The sequence below is a fragment of the Oryctolagus cuniculus genome, chromosome 1 (genome assembly GCF_964237555.1).
Source record: "Oryctolagus cuniculus chromosome 1, mOryCun1.1, whole genome shotgun sequence".
Classification (NCBI taxonomy): domain Eukaryota; kingdom Metazoa; phylum Chordata; class Mammalia; order Lagomorpha; family Leporidae; genus Oryctolagus; species Oryctolagus cuniculus.
This window is the reverse complement of record NC_091432.1, coordinates 136,349,392-136,365,405: the sequence shown is the minus strand read 5'-3', so window position 1 is coordinate 136,365,405 and position 16,014 is coordinate 136,349,392. Positions and strand designations below refer to the sequence as shown.

The window sequence follows — 16,014 nt, the reverse complement described above, 5'->3', positions numbered from 1 at the left end:
GGCTGCCACCGTCTCCTGCCAGGGCTCCTCTCGTGGCCTCCTAGTCTTACTCCCGTCTGCTTTGCACGCAGCAGCCACCATGTGTCCTCAGTAAACATAGCCATCTACTGCCAGCGTCTCAGAGGGGCAGCGTGAGCCAGCCATGCCTGCCTCTTCTCTCAGCTGGCCCCACTCGCACTCTCTTCTCACTGGTCTAGCCTTTGAGAGTGCTTCAAAACCAGCCAGAGCAAATAGCTAGTTTCTGTTTTCCGATTTGTTTGATTACTCAAGTGACAATATCAGAATGAAATACTACGAAAATGGCAGAAGGGGCCTAAGGGAATACAGGCCTCCGCTCCAGTTTCTTGTTGTGGGTCACCACGCACATAGTCACAGTGTCCGATTGTTGTGTGAGTTTCTAAATACATCATGCTGGCTGCTATTTGTACTTTCGTCCTCGTGGTCAGAGGGTTGTGAGCCACACTGGTCTGTGGACCACACTTTAAGTAGCATTGTTCTAGAACGGAATGTTGCTGCCTGCAACTCTAAGATTTTATCCTTACCTCCAGTGCTATTTAATTTTGGCACATTGTGTATAGGAGTGGGTTTATTTTTAATAGACCTTGACACATTTGAGTGAAGAGTTCTGAACCACTTTCTCTTTGAAAATTGCTTCTTAACCATTCCCTTTATTGTGTTCTTCCAGAATTCCTGTATTGGAGCCTCTTCTTCACACATGTCTGTTAGCTGTCTTGTCCTGTTTTCTACCTCTTCACTCTAAGTAGTCTTAAAAAAAAAAAAAAGATTTATGTATTTATTTTGAAAGAGTTAGAGAGCGATATCTTCCATCTGCTGGTTCACTCTCCAAATGGCAGCAGGCTGGACCCTGCAAAAGCCAGGAGCCAGGAGCTTCTTCAGCTTCCACTGCTTTTCCCAGGCCATTAGCAGGGAGCTGGATTGGAAGTGGAGGAGCCGGGACTCAAACCAGTTCCCATATGGGATGGTGTTGCAGGCAGTGTCTATTTTTTTTTTTTTTTTTTTTGACAGGCAGAGTAGATAGTGAGAGAGGGAGACAGAGAGAAAGGTCTTCCTTTTTGCCGTTGGTTCACCCTCCAATGGCCGCCACGGCTGGCGCGCTGCAGCCGGCGCACCACGCTGATCCGAAGGCAGGAGCCAGGTGCTTCTCCTGCCTTCGAGAAGCATGGGGTGCAGGGCCCAAGGAGCTGGGCCATCCTGCACTGCACTCCCTGGCCACAGCAGAGAGCCGGCCTGGAAGAGGGGCAACCGGGACAGAATCCGGCGCCCCAACCAGGACTAGAACCCCATGTGCCGGTGCCGCTAGGTGGAGGATTAGCCTATTGAGCCGCGGCGCCGGCTGCAGGCAGTGTCTTAACCCTCCACGCCACAGCGCCAGCCCCTTGGTTGGGTCTTCAGTAGCAGTTTATAATTCACTATCCATAGAGCTTATCTCATGAGAGATTTGTATTTTATTGACTCTATATTTCTCATCTAATTCAATTTTTTGTTTGTTTCTGTGTGTATGTATTTTTAAAGATTTATTTTATTTATTTGAAATACAGAGTTATAGAGAGAGGTAGAGACAGAGAGAGCCATCAGGGACCATATTTACTTCCTGTTAGTCTCACCTGTGTTATGTTCCTTTCGTCTCCCTTGTTTGCTTTGAAATTAATTATTTTATTGTTACTCCGTGTTTGTCTCTTTAAGCTTCTTCCATGCTCGGCATTCTCTTGTATTGACAGCCTGGAGATGACAGTATGAGTCCTTGAGTTCCTAGGCTACAAGTTAATCACTGTTCACCTCTTCACAGATAATGCTGCGATCTTAGGATGCCTAATGTCACTTCCGTGAACTCAGCACCCACTGTTTTTGTTGAACGTGGCTGTCAGTCTTATTTTTCTTGTTCCTTTGAAGGTGGGGGTGTCTCTTCTGGATCTCTTTCCTTTGCTGTTTGCTGTTGTTTTTAAGCAAGTTTGCTATGAGTGCTGACAGTGGATTTTCCTTGTACTTGTTCTACTTTGTTGGAATTTTAGTCCATCCTAAATACATGGCTGGAGTCTGTCATTGTTTGTGAAAATCCCAAGCCATTAGCTCTTCAATGTAGCTTCTGCCACATGCTTTTCTTTCTGAAGGTTTAATTTTTGTGAGTATTTATTTTTTTTTTGAATTTTGCTGTCCTTTTTTCTGCTCTTTTTGCTTCCGCATGGAAATTTTCTGCTTCCTTATTTCTGCTTCACTAGTTCTGTGAAACCGATTTTGGACTTCTTAACTTCATTTATTTTTTCAGTTCGCCCTTTCCATTTAATTCTTGCTGTTGTCATCTATTTCACAGTTACTTGAAAGTTCGTATCTGACAAGCTCCAATACCGTACCAGCTCTGAATCTGTTTCTAGTGGACTTTTTTTTCCTTCATGTTCTATTTCTTGACATGACTTTGGTAATATTGGTCAAATGCCAGATATTGTGTATCAAAACTAAAGGCTCTAAATAAATTCCTCCTTTCTCTCTTCTGGTAGGCTGTTGGAGCAGAGCGCAGCAGAACACCTCAATTCCTGAGCTGACTTTAGGTAGGGCGCAAAAATGTGTGAAAGTCATCTAATGCTTGGTTTACCCTCCCACGGTTTCCAGGTTGTAGCCCTGCAGAGGTCACCATGGAAGGCCCAGGGCTCCTCCTGGCCTCAGCTCCACAAGACTGCGATACACCCGTTGCTCGTCTGTTTATTTTGTTCTGTTTGTTTTGCTGCTATCTGCTTTGCATTTTATTTTAGCTTCTTGCTCTGTATAGTTTAAGAATTTGTCAGATGCCTCTAGGAGAAAACTGTCAAGTATTGGGGTCACATCTCTGCAACTCCCTTCTTTCAGGAAACTTGGCAGTTCTGAACTCCAATTTTTGCCTGCAGTCCTTTGAAATTACTGAAAACTTGGATGGCTCCCCTGCTTCTTAGCAGCTGCGCCTTGCTTGACCTTGGTGTCCACTGGACTTTGCCCCTTGCACCTTTTCTGTTTGCTGATTTTGCATTGTATCCTTTCACTGTAATAAGTCACAACCGTGAACCTGACTGTTTGCTGAGTCCGGAGTCTCCCTAGCAAATCGCCGAACCTGGTCTTGGGACACTGGATGAATTTCTGTTGAGTGTGGTCATGTCAGAGAGTCTAGTGTTCTCGTAAGAACAGTCAGAGACAGGTGGCATTGTGGTCATTTTACATATGTGTGCAACTGAAGCTCAGAGAGATGAAGTGACCCAAGGACCCACGGAGCAGTGCCTGACCAAACCAGGAACTGGACCCAGCTCTAACTTGGAAACTCCTATCCCTTCGTTATACCTTGTATCACACTCTAAAATATAAGCAGAATTACTGAAACACACTGGTTTCAGTTTGTGGAACTCTATTGCATGGTATTCTAACCATTGAACATTCTCTTTATGTGTAAGGAATGCTTTTAGATGGATAGCAAGTGAAGTGGAGTTTAGTGACTTCACTAATTACTGTTTCCTGCAGTCGGCTTGTACTTTTTTCAGCAAAAGTATCAATAAGTTGTCAAATTTCCTTCCTTTTTTTTCCAAATAGATATTCTGTTCACTAGCTCTGTGTGTATGCAGTATCTACTGACAAAAATTGTTACTTGTATTTTCTGTGGATGACTTTGTTTATTTTGTGATATTTAGGATGTGATGTAATTATCTCAGAAGACTGGAATCAAACTGTATAAATAAATTATCCTCTAGTATTTGTGCTTTCACCTTATCTGACATTTCAACACAAGAAAGCCAGACACAGGCAGTCCACAAATTGGAATGTTCTTGTTTGTGCATCAGTTACAACACCCCTCCCCACTCCCCGTGATGTTTTTACTGTCCTGTCTTAAAACAGGTAAATTATTCTCAAAATTGCATAAGGGAGGATTCTGGGCTACGGAGGTTAGAATGAGTGTTTTGGTCCAGTTGGCCTGGGACAGGCTGCTGTCTGACCTGCTTAGAAGCTGAGAAAAGTTGATTTCCTTTTTTCTTTAACAAGATAGGTTTTATTATTGTCATAACATTCTGTGTTATAATATTAGTAAGTGTTTTCGCATTTATTACCTAACTTGAACCAAACAGCGTTGTGAGCTAGAGAGCTCTGCACTTGGGACCCTGGGCTCAGCTCTGGGTCCCCGGCTGGTTAGAAGAATCCAGGTAGAAGCCCGGAGTTTCTGGCTCCGTGGGCAGTGCAGGTCTTGAATCTGCTACTGCGGCTGGCAGAGTAGCTCTACTAGAAGTAGACGGTGGGTACTTGAGAGAGAAGGTAGATTTTTAGGCTTAATTTTGTGTAGTGATTACTAGCTTAGTGTGAAGCAGAATTGTTTGTTTTCTTTAGAAAGCAGTTGGCATCGTAAACCTTCTGTGCATTGTAGTGGTGCCGTACAGCAGAGTGTGTCAATGCGTTCATCCTTTGAGAAGGCTCCTGGAGCACAGGTTTTGATATTTTGCATGAAGCAGCGTTTGTTTTTGGTCTAAATTACTGTCGTTTTTTAGAATGTAGTATTTTCTTAATGCCTTGCTCCTGTTCACCGTAAGAACTCCAATCTACAATGGAAAGATTGGAAAAATCTAGAATGGAAAGGGCTGTTGGCAAATGAAACAAAACACGGAAAAGGAGTACACGTGCGTGAAGGGAATGAAGGGAACCAGTCGGGAGTGGCAGGAAAGCAAAGTTAACAGAGATGGGAAATAGTCACCTCCTGATTCGGCCTCTCTTTTTCTTATGGTTCCAAGGACATTTGAATTCCCATCTGCTGACACACAAGGATTGTTTTAGAACCCTCAGGCAATGACCTTAGGGGCTGGTCTGTCTTTTAAATGAAGGTTGCCCCAACAATAATGTGAGATGATGGGTATGAAGACACTCCTAAGCTGTGTGCGTGAAGCATGCGTTAGAATTGATAATAAAGTAAAGATGAGTTCCTGTGATTGGTCTTGTGCCTGCAGTGCATTTTCAGTAATGTAATTTCAATGGGATGGGATCGTACTCCAGACAAAAACTGATGATCTTGTCAGACCTCCAGGAGGGACTCAGATGGGGAAGCTGCCATTCCGGACTTTGAGGCTGTTGACATCCTACTGAGGGATACAGGCCCCAGTGGGTGGTCTCAGCTGCAGATGGTGAGCGCTCGGACAGAATGTGTGTGCAGGGTAGAAGCGGGAATGGAGAGAAGGCACTTGGCCCAAGGTGGGCTTTACGGAAGAATATCAGAAGAGGAGCGCAAGCTGGGTTTTGAAAGAAACAGAAGCAGAAGGGTGGTGAGACGTAGACCTCACACAGAGGAAGCGACATCGGCGAAGGCTTGTGACGTGAAGTGTGAGACGAGGAGTTGGGCCAAGGATGCAGTGGCTGACTTGCGCGAGGGTAATTTTGGTCGTCGTGACTCACTGAGTGATCTGGGACTACTAGAAGGAGGAGCAGGCTCTGGGTGGGGGGAGCAGCAGTGCTGTGTTAGAGTAGGCTCTGGGTGGGGGGAGCAGCAGTGCTGTGTTTCCAACAGGCTGCAGTGAGAGAGCCCTGAGAATCAATCTTGCAAGGCCACGCTTTGCAGGAGAAGTTGAATGGAGAAGTGGGGGCTAGAAATTTGGATTTGGAAATCATCCCAATGCAGATGAAAATCGATGGGCTGTCCACCAAGAACCTTTCTCTAGATACCTGTTGAGGACTGTCTAGATAACGGGAAGCCGGTGAGAAGGAGACAGAAAGGAATGAAGCAGATCAGAACAGCAGGCTATCAGGGATTTTCACCACTGTTTCATGGAATGGAAAGATCTAGTAAAAAAGGGATTGGAAATGGCAGTTGGTATAGTATGACAAAGGTTAGTGTCAGTGTTGAGAGTTGTAATCCCTGCCTTTCTTTCTACTGTGTTACTGTTTGAGTTACTTAAGCCTGGAACCTTCTCTCCTCACTCCCCGACCCCTGCCGTGCCTGCCTGTTCCTCCAACCAACTTCCTCTTCCCTTTGGTCCATTTGATCCTGCTCATGTTCTGCAGGGAGCACCGGGCCTCCTCACAGCTGCTGGTCGCGTGTGGTCTACTTCAGTCGCGGTGTGTAGGTCTAAGGGAAGCAAGGTCTGGGAACATGATTTTGTTGGGATCTGCAGGAACAGGAGTGAAATATCAGAGCCCGTGTGAGTCACAGGAGTGGGATAAGAGGAGGGGACTACTTCATACCCTTATTTCCCGTCACGGCTTGAAGAAGGAGCCACCATCAAGAGCTGACAGGGTGAAATTATTTTCTGGATTGTGGACATTCCCTGCCATGGCGCTGCTTCTGATTTTTCAAGAACTTGCCCTCCAGGGTGTGCTACTTTGTCTTAAAAAGTGCGCACCAGCGCCGTGGCGTAGCGGGTTAAGCCTCCACCTGAGACAGCTACATCCCAAGTGCATGCCAGTTTGTGTCCTGGCTGCTGCACCTCCGAACCAGCTCCCTGCTAAGGTGCCTGGGAACAGTAGCAGAAGAGAAGATGGTCCAAGTGCTTGGACCCCTGCCACCCCCATGGGAGACCCAGATGGAGTTCCAGGCTCCTGGCTTAGCCCTGGCACTGCCATTGTTGTTGTGGCCATCTGGGAAGTGAACCAGCAGATGGGAGACCTCTCTGTCTCTCCCTCTCCCTCTGTTAACTCTACCATTCAGATAAATAAATAATTCCTTTTTTTTTTTTAAGTGCACATCAGCATCTAATATCAGCATTGTTCTAAGTGTTCTTGCTGTTTAGCTTGTTTGGTTCCATCTAGGATATTTTTGTCCCTCCCATGTCACATTCCTCTCCTGCTTCCTCGTAGCCTCTGACACAAGGCTTTTTCTTTAAACCCTTTCCTTTAGTTCAGATTGGTTTGACTTTTCTGGTCACTCACTTTCGTGTGGAAAGCTAGGTCCTGGCCCCGACCCCGACCCCAGTGCATGACTGCAGCCCCACAACCACTTTCGTGTATGGCCTTCTGCTTTCTGCTGGGGTCCTGGGAGGCTGAGATTCACGTCTCGCGAGCCCACTCACCCAGCCGGCCACATCGCAGAGGCTGTGCACTCCTTGCCTGTGTCAGGATACATCGATCCCCGTGCACCCTGTCTCTGGGTCCAGCCCCTGTGCATACACAGGGCATGGCCTTGGAGCAGGTCCTTCTCCTTGCGTTTCCATGGTCACTTCTAGTTACAACATCTCGAGGAAGAAAATAGCGACACCCAAGTCTGTGGCAATAGACAACTCGCCTTTTCTCAATTCTCTCTCGCCTCCTCCTTTAACTCCATTTCCATCTATTCTAAGACTCACCTAGGATGTCTCCTGAGAATTTGAAACAAGGAGGGGAAACGAGTGATTGTAGTCCAAAAGAAAGAAAGATGGCAACAGGCATTTTAAAGGGCACATAACCTTCTCTTTCGATAGCTTCGTGTTTTAAAGACCTAGCCGATTTACTCTGCATATTTGATTTACAGTATTGAACTTGTGACATTGTTCTTGCATTAGGTATGGTGTTCAGCTTGATTTATCAGGACTGCTCTGTCATGGGCAAGCTCTGAGTGCTGCAGAGGGAGTTTGCTATATTATATTAGCTCAAGGTGGTTTTCCAATGCATTTTTCTCTTTTCTTTAATGAGTAAGATTAAAGTAACTCTAGGAAAAAAGTGCTCTTGCCAGATGGATTTTGTTTTCTCCTTTTCAAAAATTAGAACTATACCATCCGTTAATTCTCCATCCTTGCCTTGTGGGTATCCAAACTGGATTTTAACAGTCAGTTGCAGGAATGCCCTAATTTTAGGTGCCTCATGACATCTGCTTCTCTGATCATCTTAGCAATTTATTGTTCCTTTGCATTATTTGAGTTGATGGCTTTTAAATCCATTGACTTTTGGAAATGCCTTTTGGAAACAGACAGGATATAAACAAACATACCTCTGTATGAAATCACAGTGGTTTTGGTCACTGCCTTCGGAACTTGCAAATGTTTGTGATGTTTCTTTGCTACAGTGTACACGTGTGTGCGTGCTGCTTACACGTGTCTGATATCTCACAAATGGAGAGAAATCAGAATGCCGTGACTTCTTTTTCAAGAAGAAAGTATGTCACGAGACCTAGTGGAGAGGCGGTCTCACTCCCTGCCAGCCTACCTACTGAGCATTGAGAAGTGCTCAGTGCTTTCGGGCAGACATTGCTCTGCGTCCCCGAGGAGAGTAATTAGTTTCAGGATGGAGTGTTCACTTGTTTTTCACTTTTTTCCCCGAGCTGCGGCAGCCGTGGGAGTGGGTCTTTAGGCTGTGTTTATGATGGCTGATCACTCGATAGTCTTGGCACAAGTGATGTCAGTGCATCAGTTGAACCAGATACCTACAGTTTCCTATACGGCCTGGTTTACATTAATTATTACAGAACTTTACATATAAATCTTAATAGCCTGCAAACGGTTGAAATCCTTCCAAGAAAGAACCTAATGAGAGAGCCCCACTTTTTTTGTTTAGAAATCTGAGTAGGATGTATATTGACACTCTTGTAATAGAATTGAAAGTAAGCATGTCACCCTTGATTGTTCATACAAGGAGCTTTCAACTGTTATACATATCTCAGCTTGTTCATTTGGACACAGTTTTAAAAATTAATACAAGCTGCTCGTATTCTATGGGAATCCAAGTTGATCCCGTTTAGTGAGCTAGCCTTCTGTTAGAACAGCAGCCTCTCATGAAGTCTTGCGTGTTGTGTATGTTTTGACCACAGCCCTACCACTTACGTTTTGGATGAAGATGAACCTCGGTTCCTTGAAGAAGTTGATTACAGCGCAGAAAGTAACGATGAGTTAGATATCGAACTGACCGAAAATGTGGGAGACTATGAACCTTCTGCTCACGAAGAAGCGCTCTCTGACTCAGAACTATCCAGAACGCACCTCCCTTGAGCCCCCTGATATCTCTTGACTAACCGCAGAGAAGAAGCGAAATACCCTACACGGGGAAGCTGAGAGAAATGAGTTTATAGAGAACTGACTCAAAAGGACAAAAAGTAACTTGGGCCTATTTGGTTTCAGGACAATAAATATGTTATTAATTCGTGATAAAATTGGCACTTGTTTTATTTTAGGTATTCAATGCACTTTATATAGCATTGAATGATCAAAAACTAGATTTACTTTTAAAAAGAAACCCGAGTAGCATTGCATGGATTTTTTATCTCGTTATAGTTATGTCCTGCAGTGTGTCAAAATATGACATCTGAATTCTAGAGCTGTTGAAATCCCTGAGTCGTTCGTGACCAGAATATATTGTACATGGAATTCTATAGCTGTGTCTGTGTAAGGTCGGGTAGATATCGAAGACTGTGCTTCAGAATCATGTTATGGGTTGTGACTGAAATATTCCAAGGGTTTGCCTTGAAACCATCACATTCTACCTTTACCAAATTAAGCAAATAAAAACTCTATTAAATGCTGCATTCATTTCGTCATCCTTTTCGGCCAGCTCAGGTGATTTGGTCCATAGCACTATGTGAGAATCTCTGGACACATTGGTAAATTTAGAAAAGAAAAAAAAAGCCCAATTTACTACTCTTAAGTCTTTTATGATGTATGGGTGTGTTTGTACATATCATAAAAGATGTATTCGTACACCTCTTTTCCCTGATGGTGTGTTTCGTGAGCGTCCCCTGAGTAGTGCTGCTTCTGATGTGAAAGTCTTGGGGCTGCTGATGTGAAAGGTAGAGTCCAGGGTGACGGCCGTGGATGGAAAGTATTTTGTGTGGCTATAGCCTCCTGAATTCTAGCCACGCTGCTGCAGGAAATGCCTTTGTCGTCAAGCGATGGGCAACAGGTTTTGTTGTGACAAAACACACCCCAGAAGATACTCCAGTAACAGGTCCTTGCCAAGATGCAAGTGTTTGGGCCCCCATCTTCCTTGCTTGTTCCTAGAGTAGAATATTTTTCAACTAATTAGAATGGAAAAGAAATTCTAAACGTGCTTCTCAGGTTTTACAGTTTTCCAAACCAGTGATTTTTTTCTTTGTACAACTGAAGGTATTGCATCTGTAGTGTAAGTTCTTTTTGTTGTCTTGGGAGCCGTGTTTAAAAACACAGTATGGGGCAGCTGAAAGGCACTTACTTGTTATCCATCTCAGGAAATAAAGATTAACCGGGCTGGGAAGTCGAACCAGTTCTCTAAGTACATGAACCTTAATTTAGGAAAGATCAGGATACTGTAGCAAGGGAAAGTACTATTTATTTAATTATTTATAATTATAATATTTTAACCTATTTTATAATGTAAATAATTTACATATGTCATTAAAATCATACTTTTTGCAGAGAGTAGATTATGGAGCCATTATACCCACATAAGAATTTTTGGCGGCTTTTACAGAGTTGAAAATTAGAAACTAAAACCCAAGGTAGCCATGTATGTCAGGTAACTACAGTTACTGTCATGTTCGGGTTGACTTGGCAATTTAAGTTTATTACATTAGCAGTGTAAAAATCTCTTATTTTGTACTGTTGGAACATTTTACATTAAATATAACTTTCAGCATATATTACAAGCTTGAATATACCTTTTTTATTAAAGAGATGGAAGGGAAAGTCTTTATAGTTAAAAGATGATTTTTTTGTCAACAGTAAGTAGCTTTGGAAAAATAAAAAATAACTTAATATGCCAACTTTCCTAATTAGGGCTATAACTACATTTCATTTTATTGGCTACTAGTAGCTAAAATTGCCCTCATGTTAACTCTGTGGCCTCATTTTTTTCCCAAAGAATGGTGGAGAAAATCTTCAATACCATAGTCCTGAAAATTAATATTCTGCCCTGCGCAGCAGTGACAAAGCCTGATAAACTGAGTCTAATGATCCAGTTTAGATCTTTTTGATTCACCTTGCGTTTGGAACTTTGAATTCTGTGCCTGGAAGCCTCTCCAAACACACATTGCTGGTGTGTAGATCAGGGCTGGGGCCCAAGGACCTGCCGCCTGTGCGAGTACCCAGCTGGTGACATCAGTGCAGGATGTCACCTTGAGGGTCACCGATTGGTGCAGTCCAGGAAATAGAGGCACAAAGGTCAAATAAGGTCACAGGGCCACTCAGGCAGAGCCAGGGTCTCCTGACAACTTGCTCACCTGTTGCCTCTCCCCACCTCCCCAAGAGCAAGGACTGTGCAAAGCTTGAGAGTGTCTTGAAGTTGTGAAATCTGTCCAGGCAAGGTAGAAGGCAGGACCCTTTGCTTCCCGTGGGCCTTCTGTCCTGGTCCTAGACTTGCTTGAACACAAGAAGTGGAATCAGTCTAGTTTTTTTTATAGAAACGTGGACCTGTCTGAATTCTGGAGTTCTGCTCCAGGTAGGACACTGAGAGCAGTGAATACGCTCTCTCTAAATTAGCAGCACCCAAATCAAGATGACTATGGTAGTTTAAGCGCTGAAGTGGATGATAAATGTATTAATGGAATTGTTTGCATGGTAGTAAGTGACAGTAACGAATCTTCAAATGTATCCTTATCAATCTTGTTCTCCTAGTCAGACCTTAAACATTGCGAAGTATTGAATATCGATGCATTTTTTTCTTGTTTTGGTGAAGGTTTAGTAGCTGTATACAAACTCGAGTTCTTTCCGCGAGGAAAAACCTGTTGAAACAGTATTTCTACTTGATACAATAGAATGTCACTGTTAGGTAATACTTCTCTGATTAAAGTCTATTCAAATCCCTGCAACCTACAGAAAAGCAAACCTGGGAGAAAGTCTCTTTAACCCTCGAGATGTCCCCTGTCAGCCGTGTTTACAGAGCACTCTTAACGTGCCTGTCCTGGGCAGCTGTAAGTGTGCAGTAACTCAGGTCTGTGGTCACCCCTTCCTTCCACAAAGTCCTGTTGACAAGGCAGACTCCCGAAATCCTCTGTCAGATCTGTTTCTTCAGAGCTTGGCTGAATGTTGGGCACATTGAATGGTTAGCCTGTTTTTTTCCCCCCAATTTGAGATTGCCGACTATGTATGGCCCACATCCAAGCAATGGACTCTCTTAGCAATGGCATTTCTGGGGTCGCACGGGGACTCGGAGTTTAGGACATGGTTGGCGGTTTGTGGAGTACTGTGGTGATCTTTGTGGTTGTGCTTTTGTGAACACACATACAAACCCCTGTGAAGTGGGCATGGATTTGTGGTACTCCGCTCCTCGAAATCCTAGATGACTTTAAAAGGTCAGAGGTGTAGCTCCAAATATTTTGCAAAGTTTACCTTTGTGGTGCCAGGTGTACAACTGTTCCTTTTAAAGACGTCATTGATAAAAATGCCGAGTATGAGGTGAACGGCTGCAGAAACCTGGTCCGAGTAATTATGATGCATGATCCTGCAAATGTTTGTAATGTACTTTGAAACCATAAAAAGATCCGTAAGAAATGGCACATGTGAAGAAATTGTAAAAGGCAAAAGATGCTTGTTGGTGAAAATTGAAATAGAAAAGACTAGAGTTTAATAAAAGTCTGCACCTTTGAAAATGAATCGGCTTCTCTGTACATTTTTCTCCAGCTAAACGATATGGTAGAGAATTTTTAAAACTAAGGGCTTGCTTTGACGTTCAGTGCTAAAGATACAATGAAGTCAAACGATGTTGACGTTGTTACTGTTTGCACACTCCCCTTCTTCCCTCACCTCATCCGGGATTGCTGCTTCCTCCTGTCTTCCTCATATTCTTAGAAATTCTTGACACTCCCATCTGTTTTCTTTCTGTTTCAAAATGTGGGCCCTTGAAGTAGAGTGAATTGTGTAACCACACATAGAAAGATAGACTTGAAACTCTGAAAATATTCCTTGTACACGGCTGTTGTCTATGTAATGTAGCCAGGACAGTGCCCAGTGTACAGTTGCAATGTTTCATTTCTCCTTCCCATAAGAGCTGTACACAATGAAACGATGTCCCACACTCCACCACAGGGACTGTCACATATGGGAAATCCCCACATCCCTGGAGGGAGATACTCATTCTCACCTCTGCTTAACTGATGGTCTGGATCTCTGTGCTGTGAGCTCACCAACGTCCCCCATGACTCGCGGGGGCCCATGGGCACGTGACCTGAGCCAGACCCAGCAGAGTGCCTGTTAGCCCTGGCGATGGCAATGCTAGAACAAGGCCTTTCTCTGGCAAGGGAAGACAGAGTCGCCAGCGGCCATCCCGCAGCCCCCGGAGGAGAGCTCACCACCGTCAAAGGAACAGCACCAAGACATTGGCCACACCTAGAGGGACTTCCGCAGGCTGGTGAGTCACTTTCCTTGTTCCAGTTGTTTGAGCTGCATTTGCCTGTGCACAGACAGGTAGGTCTGCACCTCCTAGTGTCCATTCCTGAAGCTATGACTCCACCGCCCCCCACCGCCCAGCGGCCGGGAAGTTTAAGGGCTGAGTTCTGTTAGACACGGGGCGAGAACAGCAGATGTTGCTCTAATACCTCAGGCAAACCAGGTTTTAATTGCTGGACCAGAAGTGAGCCACATTTTTGTCATTATTGCCCTAAAGTTAGAGTATTTCTTCCAGTGATGAGACTTTTCACTGGGTGTGTTCAGAGCTAATAAGACGGAACTTCGAAAAAGTCGGTGGAAAAGAGATGATTATTTGGGTGCAAAAAAGATGGGAATGTATAGGGGGATCTTGAAAAAGTTCCTGGAAGATGTGTGTGACGAGAAAACGACGCTTGGGTTTCAGAGTAATTTGCACCAAAATAATTAAAATTTTGTTCTCATACTTTTACTTGTTTGTTTAAGATGTATTTATTTGAAAGGCAGAATGATGGAGGGAGAGACAAAAGATCTTGTTTCCTCTCCAGAGCCTTGAATCTTTTTTTAATTTTATTTCTAACAAAATAGTGATGGTGTAGGACAAGGCGCTTTTCCATCCATGATGCCGAGAGAGAGGAATTTCGTATTAACAGAACTGTCCAAAGTAATTTTTTTTGCTTCCTCTTCTTTAAAGAATTTACATTTTCTTTTTTTTTTTTAACTTTTATGTAATGAATATAAATTTCCAAAGTACGATTTATGGATTACAATGGCTTCCCCCACATACCGTCCCTCCCACCCACTACCCTCCCCTTTCCCACTCCCTCTCCCCTTCCATTCACATCAAGATTCATTTTCGATTATCTTAATATACAGAAGATCAGTTTAGTATACATTAAGTAAGGATTTCAACAGTTTGCTCCCACACAGAAACATAAAGTGAAAAATAATAGATGATTTTTTTTAAATGATGATGAAATCAGATCAGACCTATTGTCATGTTTAATCCCAGTGAGAGTCAAGTTGGGAGTTGATAATTTCTTTTTTTTTTTTTTTTACAGAGGATCAGTTTAGTATACATTAAGTAAAGATTTCAACAGTTTGCACCCCCATAGAAATTTTCAATGGGAAGATAGTTTATTCAGTAGCTTCTTTGTCACATTCACAGGCAGGTTCTAGAAATGAGCCCCAAATTACCTGTTTTTTTTTTTCAAGAGGCAATTTTAGTTAGAAGTATATGACCTTTCTATGGTGCAGAACAACAAGATGGCTGACACACTGCAACTTGGTGTTAGTTTATGATAGAGTTGTTGGCTATACTTTTTTTTATCTTTTCTTTATGATTTATTTATTTGAAAGAGTTACACAGAGAGGAGAGGCAGAGAGAGAGGGGCGGGGGGGTCTTCCATCTGCTGGTCCACTCCCCAATTGGCTGCAACTGCCAGGGCTGTGCCAATCTGAAGCCAGGAGCCAGGAGTTTCTTCCGGGTCTCCCACGCAGGTGCAGGGGCCCAAGGACTTGGGCCGTCTTCTACTGCTTTCCCAGGCCATAGCAGAGAGCTAGATCGGAAGAGGAGCAGCCGGGACTCAAACCAGTGTCCATATGGGATGCCAGTGCTGCAGGTGGAGGATTAACCTACTGCACCACAGCGCTGGCCCTGGGAGTTTTATAAAGTAGCATTCTTCCAGGTTCCACAGACCTGTCTGAGGAGCATAGTATGGCACAAGAGTGGGCTTGCTGATGTGGGCCCAGCATTTGACCTGTGGTCCCCTCAATGTGGTAAAGCAGTGACATGTGCACTGGACCCTGAGGCTTGGCAGCAGTGGCCTCTGTCCCACCACACTGGCATTCTCTGGGAGCTCCACCGACCACCCCACTGGATCCCACGCTTTCTTGGTGGGATCCAGGTCAGCCACCGCATGGCCTAGCTGCCAGTAATGCTCACTGTGGACTTCATTGTTAGGGAGAAAACAAACAGAATTGTGTTGCTGTCTAGATGGATGCAGGGACTGAGAACAAACAGAAAGCTTGGTGCTACTTGTAAGCCTGAAGGCTCCAAGAAATCAGAATGTGAGTGTTCCTTCCTGAGGGAAGTCCCCAGGTTAAGCAAGCCCTCTACCCTGGTGCACTTGTCTGGGATGTACCGGAGGTACAGTGCGGGTGGCTGTGTGTGTGGAGCCCAGCACGGTCTCTGATGAGAAGCAGTACTTGATCGTGTGCAGGTGCCGTCTGTGGCAACCTGAATGGGAGGTGTTGTGTCACACACTTGGCAGAGGACTTGGAGAAAGAGGAGTGGGCTGAGGAACAGTTGTGAGCAGGCCCCGGCCCCATGCCTGAAAAACAGACTTCTGGAGTTGCATGTTCAGATGTCAGCTTCACCAGAATAGTGAAACTGACCTTGAGAGACATAGAAAAGTGGAAACTTGTCTCTGACATTGATCCCTTCAAAGGTCCCCCTAGGAAGATGAACCCAGAATGTACCTTTAATTCTTCAGTGGGTGAATTTGTTTTTTTGTTTTTTATTTTCATTTATTTGAAAGAGTTACAGAGAGAAGTAGAGACAGAGAGAGAGGTCTTCCATCCGCTGGTTCACTCCCAAATTGGCTGCAACGACTGGAGCTGCGCCGATCCAAAGCCAGGAGCCAGGAGCCTCCTCTGGGTCTCCCACACGGATGCAAGGGCCCAAGCACTTGGGCCATCTTCTGCTGCTTTCCCAGGCCATAGCAGAGAGCTGGATTGGAAGAGGAGCAACCAGGACTAGAACCGGCAC

At 44.3% G+C, this 16,014-nt stretch overlaps 1 protein-coding gene across 14 annotated transcripts in view; it reads left to right on the top strand.

The window, feature by feature from the left end:
• AGTPBP1 (ATP/GTP binding carboxypeptidase 1) overlaps positions 1-12,476 on the top strand; it is a 183,332-nt gene extending 170,856 nt beyond the window's left edge. For 12 of the 14 annotated variants that reach the window (XM_070049190.1, XM_070049173.1, XM_070049170.1 and 9 more), the window contains one exon: positions 8,726-12,476. In XM_070049190.1, coding sequence (XP_069905291.1) covers positions 8,726-8,903 — 178 coding nt within the window. In that variant the 3' untranslated portion in view covers positions 8,904-12,476. Of the gene's footprint in view, positions 1-2,513; positions 2,565-2,859; positions 3,049-8,725 lie in introns of those variants that run through there. The other 2 variants (XM_070049185.1, XM_070049182.1) reach the window with 2 other exon arrangements.
• The last annotated feature ends 3,538 nt before the right edge of the window (positions 12,477-16,014 follow it).